The 16,818-nt window shown below is 45.8% G+C and overlaps 1 protein-coding gene across 1 annotated transcript; it reads right to left on the bottom strand.

Annotated features, from left to right (window-relative positions):
* Positions 1-9,968: 9,968 nt before the first annotated feature.
* Positions 9,969-16,039, bottom strand: LOC119333349 (E3 ubiquitin-protein ligase UPL2-like). Its single transcript, XM_037606276.1, has 15 exons — positions 15,509-16,039; positions 15,253-15,343; positions 14,766-14,998; positions 13,723-14,094; positions 13,575-13,643; positions 13,272-13,400; positions 12,856-13,155; positions 12,606-12,763; positions 12,212-12,462; positions 11,898-12,136; positions 11,452-11,704; positions 11,141-11,354; positions 10,917-11,056; positions 10,551-10,657; positions 9,969-10,440 (listed from the first exon to the last, which is right to left on the bottom strand). Exons 8-13 carry the CDS (start codon positions 12,628-12,630, stop codon positions 11,043-11,045), a joined length of 996 nt encoding a protein of 331 aa, XP_037462173.1. The 5' UTR covers positions 12,631-12,763; positions 12,856-13,155; positions 13,272-13,400; positions 13,575-13,643; positions 13,723-14,094; positions 14,766-14,998; positions 15,253-15,343; positions 15,509-16,039; the 3' UTR covers positions 9,969-10,440; positions 10,551-10,657; positions 10,917-11,042.
* Positions 16,040-16,818: the final 779 nt, after the last annotated feature.

Genomic DNA, 16,818 nt, shown 5'->3' on the forward strand with positions numbered 1-16,818 from the left:
TGAACTTGGACGTCTTTGAAGACAAATTTATAGTAGTCAGTTGATTTGTAGCTGGCCTTGCCCCATGAGTAGTGCCAAACATCCGAGGCAGTCGTGGAGGGTTGTAGATGAGTCACAATAGTTTGCATGTCCCGGACCTCCTCCAGCGCTTGGGGGGTCAAAGGTAGGTGGAACGTTTCCCCCAACGACGTGCACCCCAAGAAATCCTTGACAGAAACATCTTCGTCCAAAGAGTGTGAGAAAGCCCGAGGATGGGAGTCTTGCATAATCTCCTGCCCATAAATCTTTCCAAAACAAAGTTGTAGTGCCGCAAACAATATTGACTTTAGAAATCCCCCTAAATGTAGGAGTGAGCTTGAGTATGTCCTTCTACCAGAACGAGCCAACTGGATCACAAGCATGTGGGATTTTCTGGGTGTAGTACGAATCCCAAGTTAGTTGCACCCAAGGGATATCCAACTTGTTGTAGAATTTATGCAGGAATTTCAAGAGCAGTGCATCATTCTGTGTTCGGAGATTGAGCACACCAAGTCCTCCCTTATTTTAGGTTTACAAACCATATCCCAGGCAGCCAAAGAGTTACATTTATCTCCCTGTTTAGTCTTCTTGATCCATAGGCACCTGCGCCTAATTTTTTCCAAAAGATCGATGAGTTTGGGTGGAAAGTGCAATGTGCACATTTCATATATAAGGAGCGAGGTAACCGTGGAGTTGAGGAGCGTTAACTTGCCAGCATGGGACATAAGGGACGGTGTGGAGGACAAACTACGTTCAACTGTGTTGACCAGGGGCATGAAGTCATGAATGGTTGGTCGAGACGTGCCCAGAGGCAGGCCAAGATAGGTGAAAGGCATGGTACCAATTGAGCACTCGAAGATAGTAGCAAGTTGTGCAGATAGAGCAGTGTCCAAGTTTATTGGAATGAGCGTTGACTTGTGGAAGTTGATCTTAGGACCGATGGACTGAGCGTATTTGGTGAGAATGCCTTTGATAATCAATGCTTGATGAGGGCAAGCGGGCATGAGGAGAATCGTGTCATCGGCGTACTGGACAATAGGGTAGTCCATGTTTCCATTAGATGGAAAGGGAAGCTGGATTTTATCTTCCCTATATGCTTCATTAATTGCAGACTGTAGTAGGTCGGCCGCCAGCACGAGAATAAGTGGAGAGCGGATCACCCTGTCGGACACCACGCTTGCAATGAAATTGTCTGCCTGGGACACCGTTAAGGAGAACTGAAGATCTGCCAGAAGAGAAAATTGAGTTTATCCAAGACAGCCATTTCTCATTAAAGCCCATATGCCTCATAATGTTGATCATGGGGTCATGCTCGATGGTGTCAAAGGCTTTGGAAAAATCAAGCTTAAGCAGAACTATTGGCCGTTTGGAAGCTTGGCATTGGTGGATGTATAGGAAAGTCCATGCGAGGCAATCCTGTATAGATCTCCCACGAATGAAACCATATTGGTTGCGATGAATAATTTTCAGAATAACCTTTTGCAGACGGTTGGCCAGAAGCTTAGTAATGAGTTTAAGGCAGCAGTTGAGTAGTGTGATTGGCCTGTAATCATTAACTGTGGAGGGAGACCCATTCTTTGGGATCAGAGTGATTAAACCATCATTAATGCTATGTAGATTAAGTCTTGAGCTTGTTGCCAATATGTGTCCTTAGCATTTTGAGGGGTCCACATCTCTAGTCCATGCCATGCCAATCATTGAACTTTCTTAAATGATCATCTTGAAGGAGCATTAGTTCAATGAACTATATGTTGTTAAGAATTACCAAAACCACCTAGGGATTAGTTCCACTTTCAGGTTTCTTTCTCTTCCTCTTGTGAATTGCATGAACACACTCATACACCACTAAGACATTGTCAGTAATCAACCTACCAGGGACAAATGCACTCTGCTCCTCAGAAATAAGAATTGGTAAAATACCTTTTAACCAATTAGCCAAAACCTTTGTCGCAATCTTGTATAGAACATTGCAAAGACTAATAGGCCTAAAATGTGACAGCAACTCTGGCGAGTTGCACTTTGGGATCATGACAATAACTGCTGCATTGAAACCGTCCGGCACCGCGACACCATTCAAAAAGTCCTTAACCGCCTGGCACACATCATCACAGACCAACGACCAGTGTTGTTGATAGAAGAGAGCCGGTAACCCATCCGGTCCCGTGCCTTCGTAGGCCCCATCTGGAAAAGAGCCTTCTCAATTCCCTCGTTAGAGATAGGGGAAACTAGCAGCTCATTCATGTCATTTGTGACAAGGAACTCAATATTCTATAGCAACACATTTACCCCTTGTGAGCCATCTGAAGAGAAAAGTTGTTCATAAAAAACAGCTGCCATACTACGCATATCCTCATCAACCCTGCAGAAGGAGCCATCATCACGTTTCAATGCCCTCATCGTGTTCTTCCTCTTCCTATGTGATGCTCTGTTCTGAAAGTATTGCGTATTTTGATCGCCCGCTCGCAGGCAGTCTACTCGAGATCTTTGCCTGTACAAAACTTCTTCCCTAGCATAAATTTCGCGGAGTTGCTCCTCCAGCTCTCGGACCTCCAGTGAGGTGTCGGTCAGCAGGGCTATATTTTTTGCCTTGAGAAGCTGCGTTTTCAGTTTTGATATTTGTCTCCTGATTGAGCCGAAGACTTCCCTAGCCCAGCGTTGCATTGATCCCGCCATAGAGCCTAGTCTGTCCCACGCCGCAGCAAGACCTCGTTCGCTTCACATGCTTCTGCTATCATGCTCTCATATTGGTCATGCCACATCCATGCTTCCTCGTACATGAATTGTCTGTCACCCCCTCGACCACGTCGTGGAGCAGTCTCCACCGCACGAACTAGGAGGGCTTGATGGACCGACTCTTCAGTAAAAATATGCTCCACCGTGTCTCTGAAAACATGGCCAAAAAGTCATCATTGCATATAGCATGGTCAAGACGAACCTGAATGTTTTCCTGACCATCCCTTTTATTATCCCAAGTATAGGGGTAACCAGAGAAACCTAAATCTGCCAAGCCGCAGTTGGCTAAGCAGTCACGAAAGTCTTCCATTTGCGTAGAGCTTCTAGGGTTACCACCACGCTGGTCCGTCTGAAACAAAGCTTCATTAAAGTCGCCCAAACATATCCATGGATGGTCATCTTGTCCTCGTAGATAGCGAATTGCATCCTAGGATTTTTTTTCATAATTCTGTTCGAGGTTCCTCGTAGAATCCAGTGATTCTACAAGTCTTCCCCTCACACACCACTTCTGCATCGATAAAGTATTGGCACCAAGGCCTCACCGTTACTTGCACATGATCTCTCCACCATAAAGCCAGACTACCACTACGGCCCTCGCAAGTCCACCGCTACTCCTGACGTAAACCGCAAGCTCCATTTCAACCTCTCCATTGCTCTCACCTTCTTTTTTTGTTTCGCATAAAAACACCACCACTGGGTTGTGGGGCCTAATCAGGTCTCATAATTCGCCCACTGTCAAGTCCAACCCCAGTCCCCAACAGTTCCAGACCATGAGATTCATTGTGACCGGCGGCCCTGCCTCGCAGGGTCCACCTCGTGAGAAAAACATCGAGAGGTGATTGCCAGGCAATCGGCTCGAGCGCTAGGGTTAGGGTTTTTCGAGCGGTGGCGGTGAGGTTCCGATGGCACGTACGGGAGCGACGGCGCTTCCTAACGTGCGGATCAGGATGCAGAGCTCTCTCTTCGGAGGAGGGAACCGTGGCGGAGATACTGAAGAGCGGTGCGACGATGGCGCAGAGCCCGGCGACGGCTCCTAAGGCGGCGGCGGCGCAGAGACCGGCAACACAAAAAGAGACGGCAGCTCCGGGGCCGTCGACACAAAAGGCGGCGGCGGCTTCAGGGATGAGGACTACACTGGGCACACAGAGAAGGAACGCCTCCGTGTCTCCTGCAGATGGAAAAGTGTCAGCGGAGGCGGCTGGTCTAACTGCAAGATTGGGAGTGCTAGTTCTGACCGAGAAGGAGGCCACGGGGTTCGTGTTCAAGGACTCAGATCAGGAACAGCCACGGGCAGCGAAGTGGTCAGCGATCAGGAAGGCGTTCATTCCAAGGCTAATAAACATGCGTGCAATAGAGAAATCCATGCCAAGGGCCTGGGGCCTTCATGGGGAAGCTCAATTAAAGATCATTGGGAGGAATATGTTTATGGTGAATTTTGGAAACACGCCCTAAACAATGGACCCTGGCAGTTTGACTTCAACGTTCTTGTGCTTAAAGATTACGATGGTGCAACTAGGTCATCGAAGATGACGCTTGATTCAGTGCAGGTTTGGGTCCAAGTTGCAGATTTGCCATTGAACAAACGCTCAAAGGCGTTCGGTGAGGCTCTAGGGAATTGGTTGGGCGAATCAGTTCGTGTGGATGTAGAGAAGGACGGTTTTGCAAAAGGCTTGAACTTGATTCAGGGTTAAGCTTTCAGTTTTTGAGTCGTTGGTGAGAGGATTCTATCTAAAGAAAGCAGAAGGCGATCTAGAACAAACCTGGTTTGATTTTACTTATGAAAAGATCCCACACTTTTGCTTTGAATGTGGATGGCTAGTGCATAGCGAGATAGTGTCCCAACGGTGGAATCTGATCAACAGTGGGGCGAATGGCTCAGGGCCTCGCCAGGCCGTTCCATGTCGATGAAAGAGGGCTCCCACCGCGCTGCATCTAGTGGCGCTAACAGCTATGGTAGTGTGAGGTCTAGTGAGAGTGATATGAACATGAGGAGGACTGAATCTGTACGTGATCTACCCACTAAACGCAATCTGCAAAGGGAGTTTAATAAACCAGCTGACTCTCGCACTGGCGGGGTCGGCAAAGGGACTATGGGGACGTCTCTAGTCCCAACAAACAGCGGCACGGGCCGGCTGAGCCGCAGGGAATGGATCTCCGGGATGACTTAGAACAGAAGAGGGAGTGGGATATGCGTTATGAGTTGCGACAGCGACAGATGAAAAAGCAGGTTGAGTTACGGTCTAGCTACACACAATATGGCTCTTGGGATCATGGTGGTGGCGAGAGCTCTAGCCAGTACACGGAGAGAGAGCGTAACAAAGGCCATTATGTGAGGAAGCCAAGGTCAAGGTATTGATGAATATCGCTTGTCCAGGAGCCCAAGGCACGAAATAACTGAGAGGAAGAGAAGGTCGAAACAGCACTGGGTGGCTAAGGGGGACCCTGACAGGCAAGTGAGTAATGATACTTTCATTCGCGACACGAGGCAAAAAAAGGTCTATAGTGTTTGACCGTATCTCTAAGCACGACGGAGCCATGAGTTGGTTGCGAGATCTTGTAGGTTTCATCTCTATCCTACCCCAACTTGTTTGGGACTAAAAGCTTTGTTGTTGTTGTTGTTGCATAAATATATTCTATAATTTTTGTTGCATAAGTTTTTTGGTTTAACACTTATGTTGTGAAGTGTTTGTACCAGGCGCTGTTGTAGAAACAGTGGGTGCACGCATGAGACCCGTTGGCGTGACCCTCGAGTGCTGTCTCACATTCGTTCACGTACCATGTGCATGTAAAATGCAATTTGAGTGCCAAAGGCGGCGGAAAATTCCTGGCTACCAACCGGCTGACGCATAGTACAGGCCTGTCCGTCTAGGGTCGTGGCCTTACGTAGGCGTTCGACGTAAAATCTTTTTTTCATTTTCCCTTAGCGCCTAACAAGAGTCTTTGCATCGTAGATGCTTTAGACCTTGTTCGGTTAGAGCATCTCCAACAGGCGCGTTAAACAAGCGCCGCATCGTAAATTTACACATTTTAGCGTGCGCGCAATCGCTAGTGTATCTCCAGCGGGCGCGCAATAACCGTGCACGCGGCATATAGAGTTGGACGCGCGGTCCGAATCCCTATCGCGCGTTGCGTATTTGGGGCGCTTGCTTCCGCGCGCGGCACACACGAGCGCTCGCGCCGCACTCTCTCCCCTGCGCCACCTTCGCTCCGCACGCGCCGGCGCCGGTGAGCTGACCCGATGGACCCACGCACTGGAACTCCCCTCACCCCATCTTACAGCTGCGAACCCTCCAGCGTCGTTGCCGCCGCCGCCGCAAACCCTAGCGCCGGGAGCGTTGGCCATGCCTCTGTCGGAGCTCCTCCGAGCATCGGCCTCTCCCCTGCGCCACCTTCGCTCCTCCGGCAACTTGAAGCTCCCAAATGCGCCGCGGCCGAAGAAGGGCAAGACATCCGCGAAAAAGAACAAGGCGGCGGACGGCTCCGGCACCTCGAAGGCGCCGAGAAAGAAGCTTGCAGGGCGTGTGACGAGCGCGACGGCTACCGAAACGTCGGCGAGCTCACTTGTTGAGCCGGCGGCCGACGCGCACCATGTGTTCGACGATATGCCCCAAAGGTAAAAAAATCCCGAACTTTTTTCTTCTTCTTTATTTTTTGAATGCATACATATAGATAGCTTATTGCATTGTTCTATATACTTTATAGTGTGAACAATGATGCATACATGTCAACTATGGGTGTTGGCTCGAACAATTCGCATTGGTCTCAAACCAATGACATGCATTTTGAAGACCATGAGTTCAAGGTGGACGAGGATGGTGAGGGCATTGTCGACGCACCAAAAGGAAGAGCGGGCAATTACACCAACGCCAAAGACATCTTACTATGCAATACTTGGTTGCAAGTGTCAAGGGATCCATCTGTTGGAGGTGATCAAAGTAGAGATGCTTATTGGCTCCGGGTGAAAGAACACTCTGATCTTCGCAACATGAGTGGAATTGACCGCTCCGCACGATCACTTCGCCCCCGGTGGTCGACCATCAATAGGGATTGTCAACAATGGTCGGCCGCACAAAAAGCGGTTGACAAGTTGAACCCAAGTGGCACCAATGATGATGGTAGGGGAAGTGTGGTTTCATCATTCCTCATGTTCACATCATGCTTGTTGTTGGTGTTTCTTGTGCTAACTTGTTTTGTTTTCATGTAATTGAACATTGCACAAAACTTGTTCAAAGGAGAGGAGAAGAGGACCAAGAAGGGGAAGATCAAGAAAGGAAGGCCATTTACCTTGCCTCATTGCTATGAAGTATTGAAGGATGATGAGAAATGGAAGAAGCGTGAGGATATTGATGATTTGGATTTGAGCAAAAAACGCAAGCGAACAATTGATTTGGAAGATGATGATGAGGATGATGCATCAAGTGAAGATGGCAAGAGAAGCCCCACCCCAAACTCGGTTTCATACTCGAAGCCAAAACGACCGGATGGCACGAAGAAAGACAAAGAAAAGAAGAAGAGGAAAGGAGATGATGAGATCAAAAATGCTATGGAAGCAATTGTCAACGCAAGAAGAGAAGCCAACGAGGTGAGGAAAATGGCAAGGAACCAAGATGCCACGGCTGAGGAGAGGAGGTTGGCGGCCGAGGAGAGGAGGGTGGCCGCCGAGGAGAGGAAAGTGGCATTGGAGGAGAGGAAGGTGGGCATGAAGGAGCGAGCTAAGTTGTTGGAATGGGAGAAGCACTTGTTCTTCTTGGACACATCTTTGTTCAATGATGCGCAAAAGGAGTATGTCAACCTTGCCCGTGAAGAAGTCTTGATCCAAAAAAGAGCCACGATTCGCACAATGGGTGACGGTGGCCTTGGCGGCATGGGTGGCGGTGGCCCGGCATGGGTGGCGGTGGCGGCATGGGTGGTGGTGGCCTTGGCGGCATGGGTGGCGGTGGCGGCATGGGTGCCGGTGGCCTTTGCGGCATGGGTGGCTTTGGAGCTACCATGGGCGGCATGGGTTTCATGGGTGGCTTTGAAGCTACCATGGAGACCATGAGAGGCATGGGTGGCTTTGGAGCACCTCCGGGCGGCTTGGACGGCATGGGTAGCATGAGTTTTGCGTCTCTCATTGGGGGCATGGGTGCACCTCCGGACGCCGGTGTGCCACCTTCGCATGAAGATGTCGTTGAAGATCTTGGCAACACCTTCCAAGCTTCACGTGATGAGGATACGGCGCGTAACAATGAAGAGGAGGAGGAAGAGTCGTCTTCGGAGGAGTCGGATGAATCGGAAGAAGAGGATGAAGACGAAGACGAGGACGAGACTTGATTCTTGTGCCTTTCGTTTGTGTCATCATAAATTTGATTTGCATTTTAAACTTGGTTTAATTATGTTATGGGTATGAATTTGAACTTGTGGGCAGGGGCGGAGACAGGACCCGGGCACCTAGGGCCCAGGCCCGGGGCGTGGGAAATTTGTTTTACGCTCGACTACCTAGATTTCATGTTGGGCCCGGGGTGTAGCCCAGCAAGCACTGCACGCAACCGACGGAAGAGGCGGTCTCGTCCTCCGTCCTCCCAGTTTCCTTCCACTGGGCGCGGCCTCGACCTAACTCGTGCAACGAGCGGCCGCGAACCGGCTCTAGTATTCCCCGGCCAGCCGTCCCTCCCTTCGCACCGGTGCAGTGGTGCTCCCCCTCCCCGCTGCCCGTGACGCCCTGCAACCACGCCATGTTCCCCAACGCATGCCATGGCTGCCGCCTCTCCTACGCCGCGGGCGCGTCGCCCCGCCCTTCTGGACAGATTGCTCCGGGCGACTATTGTGTTGACCAGTTTGATTATATGATGGTAAAACTCCTTTCTGAAGATTTATTCTTCATACATTTAGCTGCATTTGCTGGTTCAGACTTCAAACTGATGTGCACACAACGATGTCTAAGATCTGCTCAAATTTGCTGCTTCAAATTGAAACAGATTTGATGTATTCAGTATATGTTCATTTTCTTCGCAGGAGCTGTTTGCTTGACCTTGTGCACGGTACCAAAAAGCTGCAGCAGCAGAATTTTTCGTCCGAGGAAATCAATACACTTGAGAGGAACTTCTGACATATTTCTTTCAGGTAAAGCATTACTAATATGTTAAGTATACAAGTGAAGTTTGTTTTCTTTTAACAGAAAGGGTGTAATGCAAAAGGTTAATTCATACTCCCTCCGTCCGAAAATACTTGTCGGAGAAATGGATGTATCTAGACGTATTTTAGTTTTACATACATCCATTTTTATCCATTGCTCCGACAAGTATTTTGGGACGGAGTACTATGTAGCATGTAGCTTTGCAGATTTTAAGGATCCATAAGCATTGGGTTTAAATTCTAGATCGATTGTGCAATTGAGCCATATTGTACGTTCTCGCATGTGGTATTTTTTGGGTAGATATGAGGTACTTTGAGGGTAGTTATACGCGGTAATGATTTTCAGTCTCGCCAATATATTTTGGGCCCGGGGTTTGCTCCAATCCAGGCTCCGCCACTGCTTATGGGCATGAACTTTTGGACACGAACTTGGTTGAAATGATGTTTGTGATTCAATATATGCCATGTGTTTGGTGTTGATGTGTCAAATTTGTGCCCAAAAATGAGAACAAATGTGTGCGCCGGCTGCCCGCGCGCGCTGCATTTACCGCTACTGCTGGAGCAAGCGCTGCGCGACGCGCCAACCCTAGCGTTGCGCGCGCCGCGCGTTGGGCGCCTGTTGGAGATGCTCTTAGGCAGGGTTTGAAGAGTTCTGAAAGAGAAGTCAAAATCCTCCTCAACCCTCTCCCAATTCCCTTCAATCCCTATGGTGAGGGGATTAACCGAACATGGCCTTAGGCCTTGTTCGATTAGGCAGGGTTTGAAGAATTTGGGAAGGGACTGAAGGGGATTAAACCCCTTGCAAGTCAAAATCACCCTCAAACCTTCCCAATCCCCTTCAATCCCTGTGGTGAGGGGATTAACCGAACACGGCCTTAAATGGAGGGGAAAGGCCCGCATGGGCCAACGCAACTGGCGCCAAGAGGACCTAGCAGCAGCACTGGGAACCACACTCATCAGCGATCGATCCAATTGGCAACATTTTCCTCTCTTTTTTGTGGTGAAGCAACGTCGTCATTTAATACATGTAAAAAGTAGAGGAAAATTGCACTTCTCGTATTGCTGCATCCCACCAGTCTATTTCCCCAAGACAAACATAGAAGAATAAAATGGTAAATGGCTTCAAAACATCTTCCAGTTAAATCCAATGTAACAAGATGACGTTTTAAAGGGGCAATGGGCAAAATTAACAATAAAGAAAAAAAATATGAACACCAAATAGTTGCTATCTGTTTAAAGTCACACTCCTCAATGTCTTTGCAGTAACTTGTTTGAAATTATCCTGGTTGATCCCGGCCATTTTCCAACAAACGTCAAGAACCTCATGGTAGTGACCAAGGCTTATCTTTATGTTGCCAACTAGTGGATCTAGCAGGCCGTGGAACAAGCACACATTCCCACTTGCCTATTGCAACTCCCGCACTATATGTACAAATACCTAACAGTGAATGCACAAGTGCGGGAATGACTGACTAACCAATTCCAAACCTTTCATTTGCCTCATGAATAGCCGATAGCAACCTCTCCTGGAGCTGGTTTTTGGATGTGTACTCCGGCAAGTCTAAATTGTTAAAGCTGCAGTGAGCAAAAGCAGATAGCAAATCAGTATACCTAAACAAAACAATTATGCTTGCTGACAAGCGAAGCCATGACAAAGCATAATGGACTAGTGAAGATTGGTTTACCAAATATGAGCTGAGGGCAGATGGCTGGTGCTGCCGTACGCCTTGTGTATCTGCAACCTTTGTGGCCCAGATATTCCTTGGAGCGCACTGAAACACTCCAGAGAAACCTGCAGTTCAACTCAAAGCATATAACACCACATATAACATACACTAAAAGAATCATTTGACAGCAGGATGGATACTTTAGCAAAGATACAGAAATTCTCCATCAGAAAGGTTTAAAGAAATCAGTCTCAAAAAAAAGGATCATGAGTTAACAGGTGGATCATAAGTCAAACACTCAAACTTAAATAACCACGTAGAACAATTTTCATAAATGATAATTGCTTCAAACTTTAAAAAGATGTAGGTGCTTTCACCAAATACCTTCGAAGTGCTAGTAACGAACTGAGGGAATTGAGCTTCGTCCTCCTTGCTGAAACCCTGGACAGTTTCCCAGAACCACTGAATAACTGGAGAAGCTATGCCATAGCCAGAATACTCGGTATTTGCCTAGGGGTAGTCCACTGAAACCAGATGTACAAAATAAGTAGAGGACAAGCAAGGTTTAAACAGATCATTGTAGAACTGAATTCACTCTTTCAACTCACAGTCAATATCTGGGAGTCCACTGATTAGCAGTTCAAACTCAGATATCAGCTCGCGAGGAATGAGCTCATGAAATCCTTCCACGAAAGCATTAATCTGAGGCCTAATTGCAGTGGTTAAACGATGCTCTGCTACCACCCTATCCACATATTCATGCTTGTTCTCCTCAGTGACCCTAATATTACGCCCTCCAGGAATCAACTCACAATCAGTTACCTGCATAGAGTTGGTACTTACAGTCACCACATTAGAGAGAGAGAGAGAGAGAGAGAGACAGAGAGAGAGAGAGAGAGAGAACGGAGAGAGGGCGTACCTCAGCTTGAATAGATGTGACAAGAGAACTCAAAGCCTGCAAAACTCTAAGAACTGGCATACCGTTGGCCAATGATGTGCTCAGAATTGCATTTCCAGAATCTTCATGCAAGTGAAGCTCCTTCATCGCACAAACGGCCAGATTTTGCATCGAACATGCAAGCTCATTTATGAAATGGCAACAGATGAAAGGAGCCAAAGCTACAACCTTCTTCAAAACTTCTGCTACAAAGAGATATGCATTGTCTGATAACCTGGAAACAAACAAGGACCAGCCTCGCTGATGTTAGTTGGTCATACAAATATTAGGCAAGGGATAACTGATACAAGAACATCCAACACAAAACCATCAAATAACTAATAGCAAAATGGAAACAAGTAGCCAGCCAATAGGAAAACAAGTTGAATAAATTACTGAAGTAGTTCACCGAAGTTACAAGTTCATACCCATCATGTCCAAGCAATGAACATAGCAATCGAAGCTCAGCTTGGGGAAGACTACGTAAAACAGATAGCAAGCAACTTCCATTATCTGCAGAGGATTCACCACTATCTTCAGCATTGGGCTTTGCTCCAGATGACCCAGCAACACAGGCATCGTCTTGGACCTCAGATGAACTTTCCAACTTAGCTTGATTAATTTCATTCTCCGCGTTAACCATGACAACTTCCAGAAGATACAGTAACTACAAATATTCAAAAGATTAAGAAAAAATAAACTGAGAAATCTATACTGAAAATGATGAAAACAAATTGTGAACCTGTTCAAGATGAGCTACACTTCTCATATAAAGTTGCTGATATAGAGTTAAAAGTAGAACAAACGCAAAAGCTTTCTGTTGTTCCACTTCCACAAAGACAGCCTTTCCACGCCTCTGATCAAGTGTTTCAGTATAGCAAGTGGGTGGGCAAGGGAACTGAAGAAAAAGTAAGAAATTAGCCACATTTGGATGATCCCTTGCCAGGTATGTCAGAGCTTCCAATACACCATGGGAAACCAATGATGGCACACCTGTTTATGGCAACAAAGAAAGCACTTAGTGCACAGATACAATTCTCTGCAAATAATAAACAATTGGAACAATCAAACTGGCAACAAAAGTGAAACAATATCAAAATTAATTAACATCTAAGTATTGAGGGTGTGAACCATACAGCCTAAATGATGGCTCAGTTGCATCAATTGATTTCTTAGAAGAGCCCTGCAGAGCAAGCATAAGCATGTCCAAAAGAATTTGAACCAACGACTTTCTGCTTTCCTGGTGAGCACAAAGGTTCAAGAGAAGCCTCTGCAACTGGCCCTTGTATATAGGCTGTACATAATAGAGGCAAAAGTTATTATTACTATGCATGCTTTTGACATCATCAGAAACAGCAGAACCAACAGACAAAGAAAGGGAATTACCTGAACAACTCGAGGTAATCGAATAAGAGCATTGAGAGCATCCTTGTCAACAAGAGGAGTCCCTTCAGTTTCAATTAGCTTGCTGGCCGTTTGACGGGAGGGGTGACCAGTGTTTCTATCAAGGCCTGAATCAATGGAATCATCACAACAAGAGGACTCTCCCCTCCTATTCCTGGAGTTCATGCCAAAAAGTGAGCCGCTATGATATTGATGAGCAAACCTCTCCCGCAACATGTTGGCTTCAGTAACTAGTGCAGGTGTCAATGTAGCTAGTAGGGTATTTGGAGACGCCGAAGGCACCTGGAATCAACAAGGAAGACCTCCAAGTCAATTCATAGCAAATCAAACAATGGTAACCTAAGACAGAATCATAGAACAAATTATGTCAAAAAAAAGCTTCAAAATGATCAATATACATCATCCTGTATTTCTGAAGGGAAGGTTGCAATAATTGATACAACCATTTCAACTGGTTGTCCTTCAAGTTCTTGACCACAGGCTGAAGACTGGGTTTTCTCCTCAGCATCAAGACCGTATGTAGTTGGCTGAAAAAAAATCACCAAAAGAATTATTAATTAGATATCAAAACACACATTGATGTACAGAATTATCATTCACTTGATTATGCAAGATGAAAGGAAAACAACACTACTTGATAGAACCATTACAGACTTCGGCAATACCATAAATTTAAAATAAATAGAGGATATTTTTCTTACCGTATGACTTTCTTCCAGTTCTCCATCAAACAAGTCAGTGGACGCGAGTTCTTTGTGATGCACAATATCCTATTTAAAGGAAGTGCATAATCAACAAAATATGCCAAAGAAACGACCAGGTAAGTATAAAACAATATAAGCCACATACTTCTTCGTAGCGTATGAATTGTATTGGTTGGAACCGGATGTCCCTTGCCCGTACCATTCCAAATCCATATCTATTTCCATCTTGCACACAGAAGTGCTTGCCCCACGAATTTATAAAATGGTAATAATTCATCCCTCTTATCCTCCCAGCACCAACTAACAATATTGCATGACCAATCCTGGATTTACCAGGAACGAACTTATCGTCACCGGGTGCTTTGTATATTTGACCTGGTTTTAAGTGCCGGAATTTTTTTCCAGCAATGATCCCAGTGGTAAGTGGATATCCATCCGCCAAGACGCGGACAATATCATAGAAATTGTTCTTCACTTACATATATTCTGGGAGTTTATGTATTGTTGACTCGGCCCCCTACAAGGAAAGTAACAAACATTATTAAATATGTTATAACTGCCACATGAATTTATTAAAATACTCCCTCCATTCCTAAATATTTGTCTTTCTAGACATTTCAACAAGTGACTACATACGGAGCAAAATGAGTGAATCTACACTTTAAAATATGTATACATACATCCGTATGTGATAGTCCATTTGAAATGCCTAGAAAGACAAATATTTAGGAACGGAGGGAGTATATGGTATTGCCTGCTTCGCATACAATGATACTACTAACTACTACTCCCTCTGTCCCATAATGTAAGAAGTTTTTTGACACTACACTAGTGTCAAAAAACGTCCTATATTATGGGACGGAGGGAGTACTTTCTACAGCCCTAATGTCAGGGTCAATGTTGATGCTGCGATTTTTGCCCAGATCTAAATGTATGAATGATGTTGCCTATTATCTCAAAAAAGTCCCAATGCAGCTAGCCACTCTAAATATTCAGTGACACATGATCAACTCAATACTACTGCATTGAAGATCATATTCATTGGTGTGCTGAACTGCTGATGTCATGAAGCTCAAAATGGCCAATAATACAAATTTGTACCATGTGAAAGTGAACTAACAGTAGGTTCTTGGGTATCCTTTTTCATAATTTGGTTAATGATGTAGCAGTGAAAACTTTCAAGCTTACCTCGTCAGATACAACTCCCTGGTATTTAGCTATAGAAGCTAAAATAAGGACAGTATTGGGATGCCATTTGTCCTCCTTGTTGAGTTTAAACTTATTTCTGATATGATCATGCTTCATGTGCAAATCCTGCAAATCTATTTCTGGACATTTGTCCACATCTTCTCCTGCAAGGATGCTTCTCATTTGGAGGGTAATTTCCATATTTGAAGCTGTAGCGCATAGTAAGCAGTCATCTGTACAAAAATTAAACAAAAAGTAAATAAATTACAACAAAAGGAAAACTCATGCACGCGCGCGCGCACACACACAGATTAATCATATGCGGTATGGACTTTTTCCCATCCAGTTGCTATAAAGGTGGTAATCAACTATTCTTATGTAATTACACAAACAAAAAAGTAAACAATGGCAAGAATAAAATGTTTGATGAGGGTATAGCCCCCAGTGGAAACAACATAAATGTGTGTTACTAGAAAAGGTGACATACCCTGTCCCTGTAATTTGATATTGGCGTTGACAATCGGTTTCTGATCATTGATCGTGACATCTCCCATAGAGAAGTCAAAGTCAATATCAGCCTGAAAGAGTAAACTGAAATATTAGTGACACATTATTCCACTTCTTACAGAGAATGCAAATACAACTATTAACTAAAAAGTGATTGACAATTCATGAGAGCAGGATTCAACATTCCACAGAACATTAGTAGTTTGCAAAAACAAACTATTTCAGACTTGACTTACCTCGCGACCACAGTCGCACTGCAGCACAGGTATATCTGCCAGGAGGCAACGCCTCGGCAGATTCAACTTTCCACAATCGCATTGCCATGTCAAAGCTTCTGGGTTCCTGTCTCGACTGGATCTCAACCCTAGCTTCAACTTGCAGGGGGTAGGTTGGGGAGCTTCGGGACGGTTATGCTCGTCAATAACCCGTCGAGCTTTTGCCTCAGCCCGATCAGCCGGCGCAACATTTGTTTTGCGCCTTTTCGCGACCGGGGCAGCTCTCTCTGCCGTAGCTCTCGCCGCCGTCGCGGCCTTAGCTCTCGACGCCGCCGCCGCCTTTGACCTGCGACCCATGGGAACCGCCTACGCGGAGAGAGGTGCGGACGATACCTTGCGGGCGGTGGGATAAGGGCACGGCGTGGCCTCGTCCTCGCGTCTTGGGTCGGGGCAGGAGGCGGCGTGGCCTGCTCCCCGCGTCTTGGGTCGGGGCACGGGGCAGGAGGCGGCGGGCGGATTGGTTTTGGGGCGCGGGCGCCGGTATGACGCCGCCTCCTCGTGTCCTTGGGTTGTGTTAGGAGAGGCGGCGGGCAGATCGGTTCTCTGTCGTCCGTCATATAAATTGCCTCTGAAGTTGTCCCAATTTACCCACCATGCCATCGGTAAGTAAAGAAAACGATTCGTTTTTTAAAAAAAAATCACCGTCCAATTTAGTTGTTATAGGATAGTCAATACAATTATACAACACTCGCCGGAAGCCAGCGCAGTGGCTAAAGCCAAAGCCGCCTGCACGGGAGACCAGGGTTCGAACCCTGGTCGTGCATACCCTTTTTCTCCCCTTTTTTGCAATATATATAGCAGGCTCCCCTTTTTTGCAATATATATAGCAGGCCGTAATGGGCCGGCCTGTAATGACGCCCCTGTTTTTCTTTTGCTTTTTTCCTTTCTCATTTTTTTTCTGTTTTTCTTTCTTTAAATTACTCTGGGATTTCCAGAAAAAAAAATCAAAAAAGTTGCGAGTACTGAGAAAAAATATAGATACATCATAAAATGTTTGTGAATTCAAAAAACATTTGAGAAATCATAAAAAATTCGTGATTTAAAAACAAAACTATTCGCATATTTAAAAAAATCATGATTTAAAAAACAATGAAATAAAAATCATGATTTATAAAATATGATCGTGTATTCAAAACATATTTGGGAATTTGAAAACAATGTCCATGAAATTTTAGAAAATGTTCACAAAAATTAAAACTGATTCTTAAGTAACGAACAAAACAAACCATCGCTTAGGTAGAGGTTTTATTAGGGGTTCTGTAGATGTTTTA

This window comes from Triticum dicoccoides, chromosome 1B (genome assembly GCF_002162155.2).
Source record: "Triticum dicoccoides isolate Atlit2015 ecotype Zavitan chromosome 1B, WEW_v2.0, whole genome shotgun sequence".
NCBI lineage: Eukaryota > Viridiplantae > Streptophyta > Magnoliopsida > Poales > Poaceae > Triticum > Triticum dicoccoides.

Coding starts and splice junctions, on each gene's coding strand:
- LOC119333349 (XM_037606276.1), bottom strand. CDS start 12,630: ATGCAACTGAGCCATCATTTAGGCT. Junction 12,463..12,605: donor ACTGAGCCATCATTTAGGCT/GTATGGTTCACA, acceptor TGCCATAAACAG/GTGTGCCATCATTGGTTTCC. Junction 11,355..11,451: donor TCACATCTATTCAAGCTGAG/GTACGCCCTCTC, acceptor AACTCTATGCAG/GTAACTGATTGTGAGTTGAT.